This window comes from Leptodactylus fuscus, chromosome 1 (assembly GCF_031893055.1).
Source record: "Leptodactylus fuscus isolate aLepFus1 chromosome 1, aLepFus1.hap2, whole genome shotgun sequence".
Taxonomy (NCBI): Eukaryota; Metazoa; Chordata; class Amphibia; order Anura; family Leptodactylidae; genus Leptodactylus; species Leptodactylus fuscus.
In genome coordinates this window covers 243,484,737-243,510,103 of record NC_134265.1, presented here as the reverse complement: position 1 = coordinate 243,510,103, position 25,367 = coordinate 243,484,737, and the positions used below count along the sequence as shown (strand labels likewise).

Below are 25,367 nucleotides of genomic sequence, written 5' to 3'. Positions count from 1 at the left end.
GGGCTCAGAAAAAAGATCCCTGGTGGTGCTCACTATTATAAATACATCAACATTTGGCACGTGAAAAAAATAGAAAAGAAAAATAGGGCACTCACCAATCAACGGATCTAAAAACAGCAAAATTTTATTTCATCCTTAAAATACAAGGTCAGCCATTTCGACCATCAGGACAGAGAAGATGGAATGATACAAAAAAGAAAAAAGCGACGATAGTTTTGGCTTCCAGCCTGACGAAAATTTTGCTGTTTTGTGACAAAATTTTGCTGTTTTTAGATCCGTTGACTGGTGAGTGCCCTATTTTTCTTTTCTATTTTTTTCACGTGCCAATGTAACAAAGCCTACCATCAGTAAAACACTACGCCACCAGGGACTCAGATCCTGCAGTGCCAGACGTGTCCCACTGCTTAAGCCAGTACATGTCCAGGCCCGTCTGAAGTTTGCTAGAGAGCATTTGGATGATCCAGAAGAGTATTGGGAAAATGTCCTATGGTCTGATGAAACCAAACTGGAACTGTTTGGTAGAAACACAACTTTTAGTGTTTGGAGGAAAAAGAATACTGAGTTGCATCCATCAAACACCATACCTACTGTAAAGCATGGGGGTGGAAACATCATGCTTTGGGGCTGTTTCTCTGCAAAGGGGCCAGGACGACTGATCCGGGTACATGAAAGAATGAATGGGGCCATGTATCGTGAGATTTTGAGTGCAAACCTCCTTCCATCAGCAAGGGCATTGAAGATGAAATGTGGCTGGGTCTTTCAACATGACAATGATCCAAAGCACACCGCCAGGGCAACAAAGGAGTGGCTTTGTAAGAAGCATTTCAAGGTCCTGGAGTGGCCTAGCCAGTCTCCAGATCTCAACCCTATAGAAAACCTTTGGAGGGAGTTGAAAGTCCGTGTTGCCAAGCGACAGCCCCAAAACATCACTGCTCTAGAGGAGATCTGCATGGAGGAATGGGCCAACATACCAACAACAGTGTGTGCCAACCTTGTGAAGACTTACAGAAAACGTTTGACCTCTGTCATTGCCGACAAAGGATATATAACAAAGTATTGAGATGAAATTTTGTTACTGATCAAATACTTATTTTCCACCATAATTTGCAAATAAATTCTTACAAAATCAGACAATGTGATTTTCTGGATTTTTTTTTCTCATTTTGTCTCTCATATTGAGGTCTACCTATGATGTAGATTACAGACGCCTCTCATCTTTTTAAGTGGTGGAACTTGCACTATTGGTGACTGACTAAATACTCTTTTGCCCCACTGTATATGCATTTGGTGCTTGTAGCATATACTAGCATATACACATTAGAAAATGGCTTACATGCAAGTTTATTTCTAAATCACCCTCACTCTGAATTCATTTACAGCTTCCCAGTACACCGTAGAGAATATTGAATGGTACCACTATGAGGTGCATTCTGTCCTAAAAAAATAAATAAATAAATAAATAAATAAGCGCTTATATAGCTCTGTAAATGGAAAAATAAAGAAGAATTTTGGAAATCAGGAAGTAAATGAAAATAAAAAAATATATATTTTGCACCTTTTTGTATCAGAAAAATATGGCATAAGTATTTAGTAATGTTTTATTTTATGATTATTAAATGTATATGACCTTTTTTTTGTTATATTAACCTTCAGCTAATGACATTGATCATGCTATTGATTACTGTCTACATGACTGGATGCCAAGCAGCTTCTGGCCAAATATTAACAACGTAGGATACAACAACAGATCAATTAGATCCTTCCAAAAGCCAAGCTGAGAAGACAAGAATGACTTATTAAAGTGACACTCCAGCATAATTCTTTTTAACCCTTTAAAGATGCAGAGTAGTTTGTATGTTAAAGCTCAGCAACTTTTTTCATATTTTTCCTCCCTGTCTTCCAAAATTCAATTTTGTATTATTTTTTTTGTTGACATGGCTATTTGAGGACTTATTCTTTGTGTGACGACTTGTACTTTCATTTGCCACCATTTTGGGGTACATATAATGTTTTTTATTAGTGTTTATTTACACTTTTTGGGGGTCCATGTGAAATAACACCCAATACTCTTATCATTTTTTACATTTAGTTTTTACGGTGTTCACTGTGCATTAAACATGACATGGCATATTTGTCCTGCAGGTCATTATGATTACAGCAATACCATATTTATATTGGTTTTTATTATATTTTATTGCTTTTACAATAAAACGTCACTTTTGAAAGAGAACAATTTTTCTGGGGTCACCATATTCTGATGGTTATAACTTTTTTTTACTGTACTGTTGATGGAGATATGTCAGTGCTCTTTATTTGCGTTTAAGATTGTACTTTTTATTGGTATCAATGTTTGTTATTTATGACTTTTTAATCACTTTTTATTTTTTAGAGAAAAGCAAAATGACCAAATACGTTAATTTGCACATTACGGTACATATTTTTTTGACAGATTCCGGTCCTGTGGCATTACGCTTAATGTCACTTAATAGTACAGTGCAGAGCTGGAAGAGAGGGGTTAAGTATGCAATGCAGTCATCAAAGTAGATTTGAAATATGTTATTGCTGATTCTGTTAGCCATGTCTAGCACATGTAGCCATGTCCAGTTCCTATTTCTACATAAAATACGAGGACAATATCACCAAAGTCCTGGAAGCTGCACCAATTTCTGCTGATTTCATGGGGGAAAGTAATGTGGACATAGTGACCTGACTGAGAGAGGAAGTCTTTAAAGGGGTTTTCAGGGCAAAAAAACCCTATTTTTAAACAAGGTCTGTTAGTGCTATCAATGGCAACCAAATACCTTTAGAAGTTTTTGTCAGAATTTGAACCTGTGACCGGCTGTCTTGCTCAGTGTCTCCTTGCTACCTGAGCTATCAGGCTTGTGGAATCATGGCCTGTTGGACTTCTGTGTGGAGCCTACTCCTGAGGCTCATCAGCTGCTGCTAATGATGGTAACCCGCCCTGTATTAACCTTGATTGGACTGGCTATATATAGGTGACTCTGACACTTCCTGTTTGTGTTGGTATTGTGTTCTGTTTATTTCGGATACAGCCTGAACACCCAGGAGACCTCCTTGCTGGAGATCCTCTTCAGTTCCTTGGAACCTCACCTGCTGGCTGCAAGCTCACCGTAGCTTTACTACAGCTCCTGAAAGACTACAGACTTCTACCTGGTCTTTACTCATCTGCTCTTGGACTACTACCTCAGCCCCCTGTGGGCTATCCACCTGCTTTCTCCAGCCTCCTCTGCATTACCCGACGACTGGACTCCTGATCCTGTACCACTAGTATCGTGACAGGATACCAACACCTACAATGGAGTCCGTTGGGAAAGAAGCTTGGGAGGCTCGCTTCAAAAAGGTACAAGCTGCCCTGGGCGCAATGTATACGGAGGTCCAAGATATGAAGCACCAATGGGAAACTTTTGATCAACTGACCACTGGTAAAATCGCTATGCAAGGCCAAGCTCTGCAGGAATTGCAGACATCTATGAATACGGTCACAGCACGTATTGCACAGCTGGATGCACAAGGCCTGATTCCCACCTCTGCTCCATCCCCAAGATTGCCGCCATTTAGATTCAATGGTGATCGGGATAAGTTCAGGGGATTCGTAAACCAGTGCAATTTGTATTTTGATGCACATTCTAACCAGTATCCATCTGAGAGATCAAGGGTGCTGTGCGTCATTATGCTGTTAACACACAAAGCTATTGCCTGGGCAAATCCGCTAATCGAAACCGATGACGTCTGCCTAAATAACTACAAAGACTTCATGGACCTCATGAAGGGGATGTTTGATGACCCCAACCGAATGGTTACAGCAGAGACCACCATATTAACGTTGCGGCAAGGCAGACGTTCTGTTGCGGATTATACCATGGAATTCCGGAGATGGATTGTGGACACTAGCTGGAATGACTCCGCAAGACTAGCTCTTTTCAAGAGTGGACTTTCCAGTAGTATTAAAGATGAACTAGCACGAGCAAAAACTCCTTCAGTCTTCTCTGAATTTATTGATCACTGCATTCAGATTGATACTCGTCTGACAGAACGTCGACAAGAGAAATGGGGCTATGCAAACCGCATGACCAGTCAATATACTACCACATTGCCACTGGGTTATAAAAAATCATCTGATCAGCAGTCCCGAGAATCCCAACCAGAATCGATGCAGATTGATGCGATTCAGAAACGGGAGAGTGCAGAGCGACGAGAACATAGGTTCAAAGAAAATCTGTGTTTATACTGTGGAAAGTCGGGACATTTCCTTATAAATTGCCCAAGCCGCTCTGCGAATCGCCCCCGGAGAACAGTGGCCGCTGTAATGGATCCCGATGCATCCAATGAAGAATCTTCAGCTTCAGAGGGGGAACAGTCAGCTGGAGAAAGTGTCCACTATATATCATCAGTGACCTCTCAGGTTAAAAAGGAGAACAAGGATTCACATTACTTCGTCCCTCTTAAACTACTAATCAACTCCGTGTGGATCTCTACATCAGCTATGGTAGATTCTGGCGCTAGCGGAAATTTCATGGACTTGGGTTTTGCTCAGAAACATGGAATACATTCATCTAAGAGACATTCACCTATTGTGATGGAGACTGTGGACGGGTCTCCCCTGAGTTCAGGACCTGTAGACCAGGAAACTGTACCTTTGGAGATTCACATTGAACCTCAGCATCGTGAAACTCTCTCATTTCTACTCATTTCTTCTCCACACTTTCCAGTCATCTTAGGCCTACCTTGGTTACAGGCACAAAATCCTTCCATCAATTGGGGAACTAAGATGCTGAGTTTTCCCCCAAAAGACAATGACGTAAAGGATCAACCTGAACCAACCATTACAGTCTCTACTCAAGACCAGGAACAGCATCAGTTACCAACAGTATATGAGGATTTGAAGGATGTTTGTGATAAACAGGAAGCTGACAAACTACCACCTCACCGCCCTTACGACTGCCCAATAGAATTGCTTCCTGGAGCACCCATACCTTTTGGGACTATATACCCATTATCAGGACCTGAATTAAATGCCCTTAAGGACTTCATTGACGAGAACTTGAAAAAAGGGTTTATCCGGCCATCATCTTCTCCGGCAGGGGCTCCTATATTCTTTGTTAAGAAATCGGATGGTTCATTACGGCCAGTGGTGGATTACAGAGAACTTAATAAAATTACAGTAAAAAACCGTTACCCATTGCCTCTGATTCCTGAACTATTGGAGAAAGTTCAACGAGCGAAGGTTTTTACCAAATTGGACCTACGGGGTGCTTACAATTTAATCCGGATAAGGCCAGGTGATGAATGGAAAACCGCCTTTCGTACACGATATGGACACTTTGAAAGTCTGGTGATGCCATTCGGGCTCTGCAATGCTCCGGCTACCTTCCAACACCTAGCAAATGACATATTCAGAGATTTGCTAGATCAATTCATGGTGGTTTATCTAGATGATATACTAATTTTCTCTGGATCTCTAGAAGAACATCAGGAGCATGTAAGACGTGTATTGGAACGATTGCGGGAAAACCGACTTTACATCAAATTGGAAAAATGTGAGTTCCATCGGGAAGAGATTCAGTTCCTAGGATACATCATCTCTTCTCAGGGATTGCGTATGGATCCCAGAAAGATCCAAGCAGTTATCGACTGGCCGACTCCTAAGACTGTGAAAGAAGTGCAAAGATTTATTGGCTTCTCTAATTTTTACAGACGCTTTATTAAAAATTTCTCAGAAATTGTAGCTCCTATTACAGAGCTGACAAAGAAGAAGACCCACTTTTCCTGGACTCCACAAGCGGATGAAGCTTTTTCTCGTTTAAAAATTAAATTCACCAAAGCCCCAGTACTACGTCATCCCGATCCAGAACTTGCGTTTGTGGTCGAAGTAGATGCATCAGACTGTGCGGTTGGGGCCATCCTCTCTCAGAGGTCAGGTGAGAAGAAGATGTTACATCCATGTGCATTCTTCTCTCAGCGGATGTCTTCTGCAGAGAAGAATTATGATGTAGGGAACAAAGAGTTACTTGCTATTGTTTCGGCATTTAAAGAGTGGAGACACCATCTACAAGGAGCTTCACAACAGATACTAGTTCTAACTGATCACCGTAACTTGGAGTTCATCAGATCAGCCAAGTGCCTCTCCCCTCGTCAGACCCGATGGAGTCTGTTCCTGAACCATTTTAATTTCTCAATTTCATTTCGACCAGGATCCCGCAATGGAAAAGCAGATGCTTTGTCACGAATGTTTTCTAGTGATTCTAATCCTTCAATTCCACCTACTCCCATTGTGCCTGAGGCAAGGGTGGTAGGTATTATCCATGAAGGTGATTTGCTCGAGGACTTAAAAGCGGCCTATGACACTGATCCATTTCTAGCACAACCGTCAAGGGATGTACACCTATTCCTTAGGAATCAAGTATGGACTGATGGACAGCGTCTATACATACCGGAAGCAATGCGGCTGAGGATCCTACAGTTTGTACATGATTCCAGACTAGCAGGACACAAGGGAGTACAGAAGACATATGAATTGTTATCCCGTTTCTTCTGGTGGCCTAGCTGTCTAGAAGATGTGAAAAGATATGTTCTCTCTTGTGATACTTGTACCCGGTATAAACCATCACGTTCCTCACCGATGGGGCTGCTGCAGCCATTGTCCATTCCAGTACGACCTTGGAGTTCGATCTCAATGGACTTCATAGTGGATCTACCTAATTCCAAAGGAAAGACATCGATACTGGTAGTCGTGGACCGACTTACAAAAGCAGCTCATTTCATCCCTTGTACCGGTTTGCCTTCAGCCAAAGAAACTGCTGACTTAATAGTCCATAACATCTTCCGTCTTCATGGTGTACCAGATGAAGTGGTCTCGGATCGTGGGGTACAATTCACGTCTAAATTCTGGAGAAGTTTCTGTACATCGTTAGATATTGAGCTCCACCTGTCAACTGCTTATCACCCCCAGACTAACGGCCAGACGGAACGTACAAACCAGACGCTAGAACAATACCTGCGCTGTTACATCTGTCATTTACAGGATGACTGGGTAGACCTATTACCTTTTGCTGAATTTTCTTATAACAACTCTCAGAATTCTTCAACAAAACAAACACCATTTTTTGCAAACTTAGGATACCATCCAAGTATTCTCCCCAAAAATCCGGTTGCTCCGCTAATTCCAGCAGTTACAGATAGAATCACATCACTACAACAAAATCTAAGGATGTTGAAAGAAACATTGGGAGCGGCTCAGGAGCGATACAAAAAAGCAGCAGATAAACATCGGAGACCAGCACCTGAATTCAAAGTGGGGGATAGAGTATGGCTTTCTACCCGGAATATTAAGCTGAAGGTCCCTTCACCCAAACTGGGACAGAAATTTATTGGACCCTATAAGATCTCTAAAATAATTAGTCCTCTGGCGGTACGTCTACAACTTCCAGAAACAATGAGAATTCATCCTGTTTTCCATGTGTCTCTACTGAAAGTTGCTACGACCAATCCATTTCCTGAACGGTCCTCTCAACCTCCAGATTCAGTGGAAGTGGATGGACAAGAAGAATTTGTCGTGGAAAAAATTCTGGACTCCCGTATATACAGAAATCGACTACAATACCTTATCAAATGGCAAGGGTATGGTGTAGAAGAGAATTCATGGGAACCGGTATCTAACATTAATGCTCCTCGTTTGATTAGACGTTTCCATCAGCAGTATCCGACAAAACCAGGTCCTGTGGCGCCCAGAGGTCGCCGTTAGGAGGGGAGTGATGTCAGAATTTGAACCTGTGACCTGCTGTCTTGCTCAGTGTCTCCTTGCTACCTGAGCTATCAGGCTTGTGGAATCATGGCCTGTTGGACTTCTGTGTGGAGCCTACTCCTGAGGCTCATCAGCTGCTGCTAATGATGGTAACCCGCCCTGTATTAACCTTGATTGGACTGGCTATATATAGGTGACTCTGACACTTCCTGTTTGTGTTGGTATTGTGTTCTGTTTATTCCGGATACAGCCTGAACACCCAGGAGACCTCCTTGCTGGAGATCCTCTTCAGTTCCTTGGAACCTCACCTGCTGGCTGCAAGCTCACCGTAGCTTTACTACAGCTCCTGAAAGACTACAGACTTCTACCTGGTCTTTACTCATCTGCTCTTGGACTACTACCTCAGCCCCCTGTGGGCTATCCACCTGCTTTCTCCAGCCTCCTCTGCATTACCCGACGACTGGACTCCTGATCCTGTACCACTAGTATCGTGACAGTTTTTTTTGAATGATTTCTGTTTTTTTTCTGGGAGCTCCTGGTGTCCACTGCATGTGTTTAAATGGATAGCTTCCTGCTGTCTTAGCCTACAGCTACCATGAGGCATTGCAGTTTTCTCAGATCTCCCCTCTCACTTCCTCCCTCACAACCCTCGTTTCATTGGCTAGCCCACAGACTACTAGCCCTACCTAGCTAACTAACTCAGTCCCCCAACCTCCTCCCCACCATATCATACTTACTTGTCTTCTCATCCTGGAGACGACTTTCTTAGGTGCCTCTGTACTCCTCTCCCCTACACCTTCCCCATTCCCATCATACTTATTAATGCTCACGTCCTCTACTTCTGCTGGGCATTGCTTCCTTCAAAAGGGAACAGATGCCTGCACAATAGAACACCTGCAGAAGTGAAGAGAAGCAGTGGGCCTACCACACATGCGTAATATAACGCTGCTTCTCTTTGCTTCTGCTAGCATTCTATTGTGCTGTCTCCCGCTCCCTTGTGAAGGAAGCAACACCCAGCAGAAGAGGAGGACTTGAGCATTAAAGGGGTTGTCCCACGTCGCATACTCGCTAGTCTTTGCTGCAGTAAATTCTTCAGTCTTCCGGCTTTGTTGCGTCATAGGTGGGCGGGGTTACATATGCAAAGCCAGCGGCGAGAAGTCGTCGCTTCTATGCAGCTGGCCCTGCGTGGGCACTGCCGATGCACTAGGCATCGGACGTACAGCCTTCACAATGTAATACAGACCCGGCATCCGCTGTAATAGAGAGGCAGATGCTGGGGAGTGTAGAGGCCGGCACAGGTGAAGCCAGCAGCGGCAGGACCGATGCTGCTATTCCGCTCCTCCGCCCCCCCTCCCCTCCGAAATAGATCAATTCTCATTTAAACTCAAAACTAACATTAGGATTAAGACAGACTTTCAGTCTATGAAACAATAAAGTTTCCATTCACTGACTGACAGCAAGATTATGAAAGATTTGTTAAACCTTTTAAATGTATTCTTCCTGGTTGTTACTAAAGGACTTTTCCAGATCATATATATTGATGTCCTACCCCATATGATAGGGTCTTGCTGAGACAAAGAAGCAGCGGAGGTCATTAATATCAAATATCACCCCACCAGGGGTGAACCTGCCTCTTTCGCCGCCCGAGGCGGACGACAGAAAGCCCCGAGGCGGATCAAAGGGGGCGTGGCGGAGCGGCGTTAGCAGGCAGAGAGCAAGCACGGAGAGGACATGCTCTTTGCCTGAGCGTGAGGGGAGGCCACCGCTGCTCCAGTGGCCTCCCCAATCCACCGCTCGGTGGTAAGCAAAAATGCCGCCCTCCCCTGGCATAGCGCCGCCTGAAGCGGTCGCTTCAGGTCGCCTCATGGGAGGTGCAGCGCTGCACCCCACCAATCCATTGTTTGCAACACCTCCTGTTGCTGGAACTAAAACATAAAATATATCTCTGTTCTCTGTAGGAACCAAACCGGGTTACTGCAGCTTAGCTTCTATTAGTATTGTAACACTATTGACAGTCATATGGACACATTGGCAGAACATTTAAAGAGGAACTTTCATGTCCTCAGGCACACACTGTTTTATATACTGCTAGAAAGCTATGTGCCCCTGGTCAAGAGATATCAGTGGGGGAGGGCGTTCCTGACAACTCAGCGTCATTCCTGGGTGGTAAGGAATGCCGCCTCTGACAGTACAGAGCTATGGACAGTACTGTTAGGAGGGGCGTTACTCACAACCCGACTAAACTGTCAAGAATGCCCTTCTGACAGTGAAGAGATATCGATAATTGCACCGATATCTCTTGACCCGGGGCACAATAGGAAAACGTTCTAGCAGTATATAAAACGGCGTGTGCCCGAGGACATGAAAGATCCCCTTTAAGATTAAAGGTTATCTGTCGCTAGGAAAATCTGCTGTGATCTGTAGGTATCATTTTATAGAGCACAGATAGCTTAACAGATTGATGTATACTTCTAGGTCTGTCTGGAAAGATTCACTATAATTTATATTTTGTTAATTGAAATTTCTGTTCTTTCTTTGCTATAACGTCAAAGATGTGGATACAGAGATAGCTGTCAATCCCTGTTAGGACTGTGTAGCAAATAATGCACAGAGATTTCAGTGAATGAATGACAGGTTATACTGAATCTTTTCCCAGAAATCTATATATCCTCAGTTTCTTCTGTTGTTTGCAAATTGCACTGCATCTTCCTAGCGACAGGTACCCTTTAACTGATGTCTCTACTATACTGCATAGGAATCTAATCCTGTTATTAGAAATGTGAGGATTTGGTCTCTATGGAATCACCGCATAATACAGTTAGGGCCAGAAATATTTGGACAGTGACACAAGTTTTGTTATTTTAGCTGTTTACTAAAACATGTTCAGAAATACAATTATATATATAATATGGGCTGAAAGTGCACACTCCCAGCTGCAATATGAGAGTTTCCACATCCAAATCAGAGAAAGGGGTTAGGAATCATAGCTCTGTAATGCATAGCCTCCTCTTTTTCAAGGGACCAAAAGTAATTGGACAATGGACTCTAAGGGCTGCAATTAACTCTGAAGGCGTCTCCCTCGTAAACCTGTAATCAATGGGAGTTGATTCCAGGTGTGTGGTTTTGCATTTGGAAGCTGTTGCTGTGACCAGACAACATGCGGTCAAAGGAACTCTCAATTGAGGTGAAGCAGAACATCCTGAGGCTGAAAAAAAGAAAAAATCCATCAGAGAGATAGCAGACATGCTTGGAGTAGCAAAATCAACAGACGGGTACATTCTAAGAAAGGAGGAATTGACTGGTGAGCTTGGGAACTCAAAAAGGCCTGGGCGTCCACGGATGACAACAGTGGTGGATGATCGCCGCATACTTTCTTTGGTCAAGAAGAACCCGTTCACAACATCAACTGAAGTCCAGAACACTCTCAGTGAAGTAGGTGTATCTGTCTCTAAGTCAACAGTAAAGAGAAGACTCCATGAAAGTAAACACAAAGGGTTCACATCTAGATGCAAACCATTCATCAATTCCAAAAATAGACAGGCCAGAGTTAAATTTGCTGAAAAACACCTCAAGAAGCCAGCTCAGTTCTGGAAAAGTATTCTATGGACAGATGAGACAAAGATCAACCTGTACCAGAATGATGGGAAGAAAAAAGTTTGGAGAAGAAAGGGAACGGCACATGATCCAAGGCACACCACATCCTCTGTAAACATGGTGGAGGCAACGTGATGGCATGGGCATGCATGGCTTTCAATGGCACTGGGTCACTTGTGTTTATTGATGACATAACAGCAGACAAGAGTAGCCGGATGAATTCTGAAGTGTACCGGGATATACTTTCAGCCCAGATTCAGCCAAATGCTGCCAAGTTGATCGGACGGCGCTTCATAGTACAGATGGACAATGACCCCAAGCATACAGCCAAAGCTACCCAGGAGTTCATGAGTGCAAAAAAGTGGAACATTCTGCAATGGCCAAGTCAATCACCAGATCTTAACCCAATTGAGCATGCATTTCACTTGCTCAAATCCAGACTTAAGGCGGAAAGACCCACAAACAAGCAAGACCTGAAGGCTGCGGCTGTAAAGGCCTGGCAAAGCATTAAGAAGGAGGAAACCCAGCGTTTGGTGATGTCCATGGGTTCCAGACTTAAGGCAGTGATTGCCTCCAAAGGATTCGCAACAAAATATTGAAAATAAAAATATTTTGTTTGGGTTATGTTTATTTGTCCAATTACTTTTGAGCTCCTAAAATGTGGAGTGTTTGTAAAGAAATGTGTACAATTCCTACATTTTATATCAGATATTTTTGTTCAACCCTTCAAATTAAACGTTACAATCTGCACTTGAATTCTGTTGTAGAGGTTTCATTTCAAAACCAATGTGGTGGCATGCAGAGCCCAACTCGCGAAAATTGTGTCACTGTCCAAATATTTCTGGCCCTAACTGTATGTAGTAGCTTAGCATAATGTAAAATAAAGGGTCAGGTAATCCATTATTAATTCCACATAGACCAGACATTCATGTACTGCAAATGTCCAGTGAACAATATAGACAAATAAACAAGAAAGTTTCCTACAGATTTGGACTCATTTTGTCAATAAACTAAATTTCCAATCTGAATTATGTGATTATTTGAAGGGATTGTCTGGGATAAGTAAAAATTTATACATTAAACTATCGCTGGCCTTCCCCTCCCCTCCTGTCCCCTCACTTCCGGTCACCACACCCCTCCGTGTCACACTTACTTTTCTTCCTGCCAGAACCTCCTTCAGCGCAGTACAACTTAAAACTGGGCATGTGCAATAGTGTTCCCGAGAAGGTCTACCCTACTGCTCATGCATGGACTGCCTGGCAACATCACAAATATGTGTGCTGGCCCACACTTGTGCAATAAACAACTGGATGTCTTATTTTTATTGGCTTATTTTCATTTGGTGGAAAACGAGGGAGAGAAGGAGAGTGGTGAGTTAGAACTAGCAGTCTACTGATGGCTGCTGATGATGCAGTGGGTGGGCTAGTTAGGGAAACAGGGAGGAGGAGTGTGTGGGAAAGGGAGGGGGTCAGTGAGAGAGGGAGGAGAAGTGAGGCATCATGGAATTTGTAGGATCAAAGCACAGGAAGTTATGGATGTAAACTAAGGGAGATGTCACTGAGAACCCCAGAAAGCACTCAAAACACTGCTAAAGGTATTTAGGTGCATTTATTAACCCATTAATAGCGCTATCTGATCTTTTTTGAAAAGTTATTTTTTACCCGGAAAACCCCTTTAAGAATCAGCAGTGAACGTTGACTACTACTACTACTACTACTACTACTACTGTACTATTAATACTACTGTATATTAATTCCAAAAATGTTTTTTTTGGATTTTTTTATTTTTTGGATTGTTTTCTATTGAATTCTGGAAATTCTTATTACCAGTAAATTGCTACCATAATTTACCTATCCTGTCCACGTAGATAACTCACAGAGTGTGCAGATTACCATCATTACAGTATATATTTTATATGTTTTAGTGGGTCAGAGAATAAATTTGCAAGGGTGCCCAGATGCATAGATGTGTAGACAATTCCTTTAATAAACCTCCATTGTTCTGATAGTAAGACTATATAAAGCAATAACTACAGTGTACATATAACTATAGTATCAGTTAACCAAGTGCTTTAGTAAAAACATTTAGTTCCCTATGTATGTGTTTTGTTTAACTTGGGGTAGTTGGATACCTGTAAAACCACAGTGAACTTCAGACATAACACACATGGTGCTTGTACTAAAACAGCATGGTACAAGAACTTATACATGCCTCAGGTCTATGGTCGGGGAAATTGGAGTCTCAGTGCATTACAGTTTAGCAAGCGGATTTATAAAGTAACTGTGTCAATGTGGTAAAAATATCCTGAAGCACATTTCCCTTTAACACCTAAGGAATGACTACTAACAAAAGTATGTATGGCGAAACGGCAAATTACTGATATATTTAACATAGATGTGTGCACTTACTTTGAAGTGTGTTTATAGATTCTGTACCAATAGCAGGCTTCACGTTTACATTCGCTTGTACAATGATATATTCCAAAGAGTCTTATAAATACAAAATGCAACAATATCTTTAACTCCAGGACCTTATATCAGTTCATATAGTTTAAAATCGGTCTGACTTTTAACATGGAATTTATAAGTTTATGGCTACATTATCCACATTTTTCATATAGATTTTGAAGCCAAAGCGAATATACCAGTTTGGAGTGTGTGGGCGGGGCGTTACTAACTGCTTGATTTGTTATAACGCTGTCTTGAGACTGGTATTCTTAGTAGCATTATTTATTACTACAATCATGTGGGCTCTGCATGTTAATAGGATATGAACAGTGACTTGGACAGATTAGATCTAGTCTCATATACTTATATGTGTTATCTATTGTTATGGTTTATGCACTTTTTTGTATTCTTTTTCCTAGTGATTCTGTATAGAGATGAGCGAGTAGTATTCGATCGAGTAGGTATTCGATTTAATACTACGGTATTCAAAATACTCATACTCGAGTACAACTCGTTATTCGAATGGAAAAACCAGAACCAGCGTTGATTGGCCGAATGTTATACAGTCGGACGATCAACGCTGGTTCTTCTCCTACCTTTAGAAGTCTTCTCCATGCAGCATCCCCATCGGGCATGGGCAGAGCCAACTGTGCATGCCCACGCTACAAGAAAATGGCCACTTTGACTGTAAGCGGCCATTTTCTTGTAGTGCGGGCATGCGCAGTTGGCTCTGCCCAGGTCCGATGCCTGGCAGAGTGAATTCAGAGCCGTAAGACGCCGCGGGGACGCTGCACGGAGAAGACTTCTTGGAGAATCCAGCCCGACCCTCACTTGTGGACTTGGTAAGTTCAATTTGATCGAATGTTGCCTACCCCTGAAACGAGCATTTTTCCCCCATAGAGTATAATAGGGTTCGATATTTGATTCGAGTAGTCGAATATTGAGGGGCTACTCGAAACGAATATCGAATAGCGAATATTTCACTGTTCGCTCATCTCTAATTCTGTATGTTTTTTAACTTTATCTAGTGTCTAAATCTATTTATATGATTAATACAGTAATGCTTAATGTCTTTGCTTATATGTTTGATTAATGTCGCCATCTAGGGTCTGATAGTTGTTATTGGTAGGTTAAATCTTGGTGGGTTTTTGTAAGTTAGTACAGGTTCAGCCCAATCTCTGTGTGTAGGTGTTAGTTAAACATATCAGTTTGACTCTTAAACAGCAGAATGAGCTTTCTATTTAAAGATATGAGTATCACTTATTTATAGTCTTTTCCCATGGGATTCTCCGCCATGCTACCTACTTCAACCAGCGCAAAACAATTTTTAGAACATGAGTTAGTGTGTGAATTTGCCACTTATATGCTATAATACTGCTCTTCGGAAGAATGAGATCGAGTTATGATATATGGTTACATCGTGTCTTTTGTGACAGTTACTAAGTTGATGTTTTGGACAAAAGGTGGTATATTTATTTAAAAAGTAAAATGTAACATGAAGCAAATGGAAACATTGTGTTTGCAAAAGAATATTCTACATATTTCCATCTATTTAAAATCCTTATCTACAACGAATTATAAAAGTTATATAAATGAAATGATCGAACATAATTCATATAATAAGAATAAGAAGATAGCTGGAATTCTGTGACCGCTACAGATCATTAGAACAGGGATCTCGTGTGCACTGCTTGAACAGAGTGATGGTCAAATATATCAAATATATACGCTGCTGCTTCATTTAGAGTCTATAGAGTCATGAAGATATCTGTGTTCTTTAGGCGCTATTCAGATCACCTTTTGCTTAGCCATTAGTTTACATAGACCAGGATGATAAAAAAAAAATAGTTTATGTCCGTTTTTCCCTTGGACAGACACAAGAATGGTCTGCAACATTGTTATGCCTTTGAAAAAGAAACATACAGGAACGGATCCTTTTTTTTTTTTTTTTTTTTTTAACATTGATGTCTATATCAACAAATGACCATCAGTTTACAGGCTTACTCTGTCATCTCCACTATTTCCATAAAGACACTAAAACTTCAATCAAACAGGTTACATATGAGTCCTGGTTTTTTTTGTGAATGGTGGGGGTCCCAGAAACAGGACCCCCAGCGTTCAGTAGGTGATGTGTTATTATGGTAGGACAGCCCCTATCCGAATATTATTCCATATTATATCACAGATATGTCCCAATATAGGTTGTTATGCCACAGTCATTTACCTTATTTATTGTTATTCTCATTAGGAATGCTTTCAGAGATCCTTCTTCCCAACCGCGGTTAGACTGTACAATCAATACCAGACTAAGCGTAGATCACTCCGCACAGAGAACTAAATGTTCCTGAAGTTTTTTCTTTTTCTTTGTTATGACTTCTACTATCTTTTTTTTTTTTTATCTTGTACTATCATTATATTATCTATGCTACTGTAACACACTGAATTTCCCCATGATGGGACTATTAAAGTATTATCTTATCTTATCTTAATTACAATAAACCTGATTTGGGGAGTAACAGCAAGACACAAGTTCGGTAAGTTTATCACATTCTGTTTTAGGGTTTTATTTTAAAATGGGTAGTTTAATTTAAAATCATTTTATTTAAAGGGGCTCTATCAGCAAAATCATGCTGATAGAGCCCCTTTAAATAAACAGATTTTTACATAAGACACCTTGAGAGCTAGTTGATTTATTTTCTCCATGATCTAAAGAGACTGTTATTCTGATTTTTTTTCATGATTGTTTGCTTCTATTACAGATTCTTCCGGCCTTGATGATTTGGACAGCATCTATAGCAGTGTGGAAAGACAAGTGAATGAGACACTGCGACGGCGTAGACACACAACAGAGAATGACTACAATATTGAGGTGCTACTTGGAGTGGATGACTCTGTAGTTAGGTTCCACGGTAAAGAACATGTTCAGAACTACCTCCTAACACTCATGAACATTGTGAGTATAACATTTATGTCATCAACTGTGCCCTCAATTGCCCCAATACTAAGTATCCAACCAAATACTACAACCAGTAGATGCTTTACAACTGGGCAGAATTTCAGTGCAGAATTGAACAATTGAACCCTTATAATGTTCTTACATTGTCAACTTTTGCCAATAAGCTCATAGCCATTGGACTTTGCTTTTGCTGTGCTTGTTCATTACATTGCTATGTTGTGCAAACACTGGGCTCATCTGAGAATTTATTTTCCTAACTGTGTGAGTGCCTGACAAACAACTCCCAAAAACTCAGGTTCCTGGAATCCTGTGTCTAGCATAAAGTAAAATATTTTTGTTAACTCCATTCAGTCTTAACTTTGCGGATTATGACAGGAATTTAAAAAAAGAAAAAAGTAAGAGTCCCTCCCTTTGCAAAAAAAAATAAAAAAAATAAAAAAATAAAATAAATAAATAAATATTTTTTTCCTTTAGAAAAAGTTGAATCACAAAATGTGATTTTGTATAGTTGTTTTAATTATTTTCATGGAGACCCTGCAGTCTGTATTGTATTTATCATACAAACGACTATGCCTTAGGCTATATACTCATGAAAATCTGTGAGAAGACAGTACTGAGAGCACATGGATGATATCCACGTGCTCTCCGTGAACTCTTATTGACCCATTGATTTGATTAATTAGCTTGCGCCACAAACTAGACAGTAATAGGACCTGACCATAACTTTTGTCCCAGCCTCTTTACAGACCCATGATAATACACTGGCATGCGTATGGGGCTATAATAAAATAATGGGTGAGTGTTCTAGTCATTAAACACATTAGTAGTACACAGTTAGGGTAAGTTCACATGGAGTAAGTTTCTGCCCTGGAATCTGTGGAAGATTCCGCCCAGATTTTGCCTTGCATTTGTTTTTCATGGGAGGCAGTCGCATCAGGACACTGACAAAATAAGCGCACCGCTTGATCTTGCTGCAGATACCATGGCTGATTTAGCCTCTGATTCCACGTCTTGAGACTCCCTGCTGATTAGGCCCATACATTTGAGCATTGGCATCCCATTGTAGCTAGACCGCTGCCAGATAACGGCAACGGAAAATGAAAAAGCACAAACCCTAAAAGCACATAGGGCCTTGAATGGATGTTTGTATGCATTCTTAGATAGTTATTAGTCACTATGTGTTTGCTATTTTAGATGATAAATATTAATTTACTCAAAGATTTATCTAGTGGCTTGCAATAATTCTAATTATGTACTTACAGTATTGCCTCTGAATATATACAAGCAAAGTCTACTGTGTTCTGTTACTTAAAGAGGACCTTTCATGGGTTTGGGCACAGGCAGTTCTATATACTGCTGGAAAGCCAACAGTGTGCTGAATTCAGCGCACTGTTGGCTTTCTCGATCTGTGCCCTGGGGGAAGAGCTATCTGTATCGGTACCGTAGCTCTTCATAGTCAGAAGGGTGTTCCTGACAGTCAGTCAGGAAAGTCCTTCTCCAGAGCAGCGCCTATCGCGCTGTACAGTGTGAGCGGGGAGGAACACCCCCTCCCCTCCTGATAATACTCATCTATGGACGAGCACTGTGAGCAGGGGGAGGAGGCGTTCCTCCCCACTCACACAGTACAGTGCTATAGGCGCTGCTGTGGAGAAGGACGCTCCTGACTGTCAGGAACACCCTTCTGACAATGAAGAGCTATGGTACAGGGACCGATAGCTCTTCACCCGGGGCACAGATAGGGAAAGCCGACAGTGCGCTGAATTAAGCGCACTGTTGGCTTTCCAGCAGTATATAGAACTGCCTGAGCCCAAACCCATGAAAAATCCTAATGGTTTAACGGATTTGTCTGGTGTAGAAAACCAACTTTCAGATAACCTACTAGAGATTTCTGAAATGAATTCCCATCCCTCCACTTCTGACCCTTATCTATGAACATGAGCAGTTTCAAAGAGCATCTTTCTCCGAAAGACCTATGCAGCCCATGGAAGGGAGCTATGTAATGCTTCATTTTTCCAGCTTCGTACTGTAGGAGAACTAAATTGTTGCTGCTAAGTAGTTCCACACATCAGTAGATGCTCCAGTAGCAAGATACCCTATGAATACCTTGTTTTTGGGGAAACCATTTAAGATAGTTCATTCCAGCTCTCCTGACCTAGCTGTTGTAGTAAATACTTGTATATAAACATTGCTGATGGTGTCCAATTGTGGCATGGAAAACTGTAAATTCATCAACTTATTGAAACATATCCAGGAGGGATAACACAAGGCATAACAACACAGCCTCCATTTCACCTTTTGTTTGATATCTGGTCCCGTTTTGAAATTGCAGCATGTCCGCTGCAGATATTTAGTCAGAATCCTATCCACTTTGCAGATACTGTAACACGCTGCAGTTTCCGCCATGGAAAAACCATTGAATTTATACATTTATATTACGTGGGGCCCCAACCTCACCTGCGTTAACTTTGCTAACAATGAGCTTGCCCATTACACTTCATTTTTATGGTGTCCTCATTGTCACAATATTCACCTATAAGTAAATATTCAATTTTACCACACTTTTTATGGTACTTCTGCAATGTTTTTTTTTCACATGCCAATAGTTTGGTATTCTCAAGTCATAAAATTGGACTACTTTGCTCTGTTCCAGGCAGGGCTTCCATATTTCCCATTTCCTCTTAGGACAGCCCCGTTTTATGCCAATGGTAATGTTTAACTTGGATTTGTTTTCTAAGAATACAGACTTATAGAAGAATTAACGGAGAGTGTAGAAAGGATGTTTGAAACGGTTCCCTTGCACTTGTAATGGAAAAGAAATATTGGATGACTTTTAAGGACTTAAATAGCAGCCTGTCAGAAGGGGTGTCCTGGTTTTATGATCAAAAGAAATACTTGACACATTTCTACCCAGACAAATGAAAGTGCCAGGTCTAAATGCATTAACACAGATCAAGATTAACCCAGTTTTTGTATCAATGATAGATATTGAAATGACTTTCTCTCATGCAGGTTAATGAAATTTACCACGATGACTCAATAGGTGCCCATATAAATGTGGTTTTGGTTCGCATGATAATGTTGGGATATGCAAAGGTAAGAAATCTAAGAAGCTATAAAATTTTATTTTAGTATGAAAAAATAATATTCCTTTTAGTAAGTTTCCCAGAATATATGTTTCACTCTGATTGGGCTATGTTGAAAGTGCAAAGTGTTGTGGTTATTTCTTATATTAACGGGTTATTTCAGTTTTAAGTCTTTAAGACATATCCATTGCATATGCAAATAAATGGTTTAATGTCATTATGGTGGTGGAAGACTTAATTGAAAAGGGTTATCCCACCAAGCAAAATCGCAGGACCTTTCTTCTGGTGCCCATTCAACCTTCTAATGGGAATAAATACGGTATGTATATCAGCATATCGGCTCACCACCTTGCAGAAAATAGGTATAGATATACCATGAATTTGTCTCTCAATGCATGGAGAAGAAGGAATCACTCAAGCACTGTCATCTTGTAAAAATATCAAAACTTACTAACTAAAACTTACTTAATTTCTTACGCTCTAAGCCACAGACAAGTTGCTCACCTCTTTTAGTAACACAATTTATGTTCTCTTATAGCCCTAGCCTTAAACTTTTCATACACTTCTTGAATCTAGCAAATTTAAGTAAATCTCAGTATTTCAATGTTTTCCTCATAGTCCATCAGTTTGATTGAAAGAGGCAATCCATCTAGAAGCCTTGACAATGTGTGTCGCTGGGCATATCAGCAGCAGAAATCTGACCCCAACCACTCTGAACATCATGACCATGCCATATTTCTAACCAGACAAGATTTTGGTCCTGCTGGGATGCAAGGTAAACAAATAATGTAATGATGCTATTTGACGAATTAAGTTAAAAAATTGCCAATACCCTCTCTAAATCCTTTTCCACATATGACCAGAAAACTAATCAATATGTGATCTCTGCACTGAATGTAGTATTGCAATTTGCCAAGTTGGATGATGCTGTGAAGATCTTAGTCTCAGAGATGGCAGTACTTGTGGATGCTTTACTGTACTGTACAGCTGGGAGGACAATTTAGTTAGTAGTTGGGAGGATGATATTGCTGGAAGGCCAAGGAAGTGTTTATAGGGAATTCTATAATCATTAATCAGTTATAATTAATCGACAAGACCATCTCAACCAAATTGTTTGTTGTCTACCTGGTTTCAGGGTTCAACATGTGATGGAACAGATGGATAAGTTACTGGGATGAGCTGGGGAAGACCCATCTGTCATGATCCATGTGGGTACTAATGACAGAATTAGGTAAAGGGTGCTTAAAAATAATTTTAGAAAACTAGTTTCCAAGCCGAAGTGAAGGACCTCCAAGGTTATAATCCCTAGAATACTGCCTGTGGCTTGTGCAACACTGGGGAGATTAGGGAGTTAAATGCATGGCTCAAGTCTTGGTGCAGGACAGAAGAGTTTGGAGTCCTAGAGCACTGGGCTGTATTTTGTGCTGTTTTCCAAAGATAACTTGCACCTGAATGTAAGTGAGTCTGTTTGCTGGGGGAGAGAATTTTAGAATGGTTGTGAAGTATTTAAAATAAGAAACAAATGGTTAGGGCCAAGTAAACATTACAGGGGTTGGTAGAGAAGGGAGCAATCATTAGTGGTGGATGGAGAATTGGGATGTTGAAGGTGGTTTAGGACAGTAAACAAGGACACCCATTAGTTACAATTCATCATAAAAAAAAAACAAAAAAACATCCCTGCAGCTGAATGTGGAAAACTAAAGAGCAACTTAAAATTGATATTCACATATCCCAGACGTCTCGCAAGCAAAGTGCGAGAGCTTGAGGTCCTGGCACTGGAGAAACGAACAGATGCAGTTGGTGTAGATGAGTTTTGGCTAGAATGATTGAGCTATTAGGATACAGGGTTTTACACTCCTTTGCAAGGACAGGGTAAATGGGAAAGAAGCTGGAGTATCTCTGTATGTTAGAAGTGATATGACAGCGAACGTGAATGAAGCAATAGTAGGTGTGGAGTGTGAGGATGTTGAAATCTTGTGTGTGGAAGTAGAAAGAGAGGTTAAAACAGAAACACTTTAGGTATAATCTATAGACCTACTAAAATAATTGAGAGGACAGAAGATCAGCTGTATAAGCAAATGGAGCACATAGATTTAGGATAGGTCAACAATGTTTTTTTAACTTGGAAAATCCACTTAAACTACCTGGATACTGTGGACCTGGTTCTACATGGGAGAAAATTTCATATCTTATTGCAGAATAATTTTATGGGCCACCTTATGGGAGATCCAACTAGAGGTGAAGCTTTGCTGGATGTGGTCATTTTTAACAATGCAGAATTTGTTGCAAATGTCACTGTTGATGAACACCATGGTAATCACTTTGCTTCTGCTAAAAAAACATGTTTGGTAGGCAAAACATTTTAATTTTAGAAAGCAAATTTCCTCATGATAAAGACTGCACTTCAGGATATAGCCTTTGAGGAGGTGTTGCCAAATAGCTGAAGGGAATGTGTCATCCCATTTTTGCAGCAGAGCATGGGTGCTTCCATTTTGGGGAGGATCACTGGCACCCAGAATGAGATTTGGGGCTGGCGATCCTTTGCCATGACAGTCGGAGTCTGTTTAATGCTCTCAGGCTTGTCTGGGATATATTTCTATTACAGGCTGCTCGATGCAGCCTGTAATAAAGTTGCCAGCATTTTGCAATACAGTGCAATGCATTAGCTTTGCATTGCATTGCATTAGTTATCAGACTCCTAGGGGCTCTAATAAATACAGTATAAAAGAATAAAAAAAAGTATAAAGAAATTTGAATCATTCCCCTTTTCCTTAGAATACATATAAAACTTTTAATTTTAGTAAGCCAATTTTCTCATGATAAGGACTGCACTTCAGGATATAGTCTTGGAGGAGTTATTGCCAAATAGCCAAAGGGAATATGTCTCAATATAGAGCAAAGACATGGCACTACTGCCTTCATTCACTGCCTCTTCATTAAGACCCATGGGGCCTAGGTCAAAGCTAACGGAGGCACCGTATTCACAGTGATGCATGGGCGCCGCCATTTTAGGGAGGATCACCGTCACCCAGAACAAGATCTGAGGCATGCGATCTGTTGCCATGATAGCCAGGAGCCTATTGAAGGCTCCCAGGCTTGTCTGGCTTATACTTCTATTACAGACTGCTCTATGCACCCTTTATTAGAAGAGCCAGTATTTTGCTATGCAAACTAAGGTCAGAACAGATAAGCCCCCTAAATAATGGGGACAGCGAGATTGCTGAGGACCAAAAGAAGGCAAAGCTCCTAACCATAGAGTTGGAAAGAGTTCAGAGAAGAACAATCAAAGTAATATGGAGTATGGAATATCTTAGTTAAGAGGATAGGTTATCACAGCTAAATGTATTTAGCCTAGAGAAGAGAAGGCTTATTGGGATATACTATTTCATATAAATACATAAGCAGTCCAAATGCACTAGAACCAAATGCAAAATAAATTAGAAACAGAGAACACAGGGTCACTGCTTAGAGTTAAATGAATTGCAATTTTATCACAAAGTTGAGAAGCAGCACTTTACTGTCTGAACTGTAAAGTATTGGAACATGCTACTGTAGGATTTGGTGATGACAATGTGAGGAGCTAGATATCCTGCTTGTAAACCTCTGTGTACAGGGTTATTGTTATGAATGTAGAATTTTGATCCAGGGATCTGTCTGATTGTCAGCAGGGATCAGAGTGAAAAGATCCATGCCATGTAAAATGGAAATGACACGGCTATCACAGGTCCATTAATGCAAACATTGTTGAAACAATCAAGCTATGTATCTTTTTACCAACTTTTTTGATTTTGTGATGAATATTTGCAAATCTGTAACTGTTCTGTGTATGGAATGACAGGTTATGCTCCAGTCACCGGTATGTGTCATCCTGTAAGAAGTTGCACACTGAACCACGAGGATGGCTTTTCATCAGCATTCGTGGTTGCCCATGAAACTGGCCATGTGTAAGTTAAACTGTACATTGCAATTTGACTAGAATTGTTTAAACTGTACTAAATGCTGTATTATTCGTATGGTACATGGGATGAAATGAAAAAAAACAAAAAAACAAAAAAAAAACATAAACAATCCTAATACACTATGTACCAAACATAGTTGTTCATTTATTTTTGTCTCAACTTTTTTGTGTAAAATTCAATATTTTGTGTATATTCAATACCAAACAAAAATGATTACCAAACTTCAGTTTAACATTGAGTTCATAAAGAATTCATAACATATCATTGTAAATGATACAAACATATGTATGTATTAATTCAGACTAGGAATGGAGCATGATGGGCAAGGAAACAGATGTGGAGATGAAACAAGCATGGGCAGTGTCATGGCCCCTTTGGTCCAAGCAGCATTTCATCGTTACCATTGGTCGCGTTGCAGTGGTCAAGAGCTGAAAAGACACATACAGTAAGAACTTGCATTGCATCGTACTATGTTTTTATACAAAGAATTAGTATGTTTCCCCAAAGCATTTTAGCCGTTCATAGTATCCAGTCAGACCCTTGTTTTCATTTTTACCCCACTCATGATACTTGTAAAACTTGTAATGCAGTTTTTTTTTTATGAATTTCTTAGCAATAATGGTTTGTTGATGAAGTACAATATGTTATCTTTATGTTAATGATGCCAGTAATACATCAACAAATGAAACACTTTACATTATCCTTATTTGGGTCTCTAAGACTCAACTTTCCCACTGCCTTTGAGAGGCTATGTTGAGCAGGTACCTCTGCAAGAGGCCTGATCACTACGATTTATCAACTCCTATACTCTCAGGTCAGGCAACCAGATGAGTGAAGGCCCTGGGTCGGCCAATCTACCCCCTCAATGGCAGATTTTTTTGGTTACATGTGTCTAAATCCTCAATGTGTGTAACATTTAAGGAGGTGCAATATAAAATCTTAATGCATTGGTATCACATCTCTGCCCTCCTACATTCCCTGAATCGTGTGTTCCCCTCAGTTTGTTGGAGACGTTAGTCTGCTGTAGGCACGCTCTGTCACATATTTTGGGACTGTCCCCTGATACAAGGCTTCTGGAGGTAGGTTAAATACATTAGTGATAGCCTCTTTCTGCAGAGAGTAAACTTGGATCCTCTCATCCACTTGCTTAACCTGCCTCCGAGACAGATGGGCAAGAAATCTGCCAAACTGTTCCTCTATCTTTGCACATTTATAGCCAAATCTATACAAATGATTTGCAGATATTTGGCTCCATAGACATAACCATATTTATTCTAAATGGTCTTATTCCTGTCTGTTTTGCGGTCTGGGTTCATTCTTTTAACTGTATGTGTCTATGTATTGTCAGTTCCATTTTTCATGAACCCATACAGACCCTACAGATATGTGTATGGAGCCAGAGGTAAACAATGAAGAGGACTGAGTGAGCAAAGCAGCCTCTTGGAACAGCTGTACAACAGGGTTCCTGAGAATCAGATCCCCACTAATTTTATAACTTTAATAAGATTTTATTGATCTTAAGAATAGGCCATCAATATCCTTATCTTGAAAATCCTCATGGTATGT

General features: G+C 40.7%; 1 protein-coding gene across 1 annotated transcript in view; it reads left to right on the top strand.

Moving 5' to 3' along the window:
• Positions 1–25,367, top strand: part of ADAMTS3 (ADAM metallopeptidase with thrombospondin type 1 motif 3) — a 187,046-nt gene that overhangs the window by 83,013 nt on the left and 78,666 nt on the right. Inside the window, exons 5-9 of the mRNA XM_075284923.1 lie at positions 16,563–16,756; positions 19,769–19,852; positions 20,461–20,617; positions 23,681–23,786; positions 24,103–24,246. Of these exons, the coding sequence (XP_075141024.1) occupies positions 16,563–16,756; positions 19,769–19,852; positions 20,461–20,617; positions 23,681–23,786; positions 24,103–24,246 (685 nt within the window). The remainder of the gene's footprint in view (positions 1–16,562; positions 16,757–19,768; positions 19,853–20,460; positions 20,618–23,680; positions 23,787–24,102; positions 24,247–25,367) is intronic.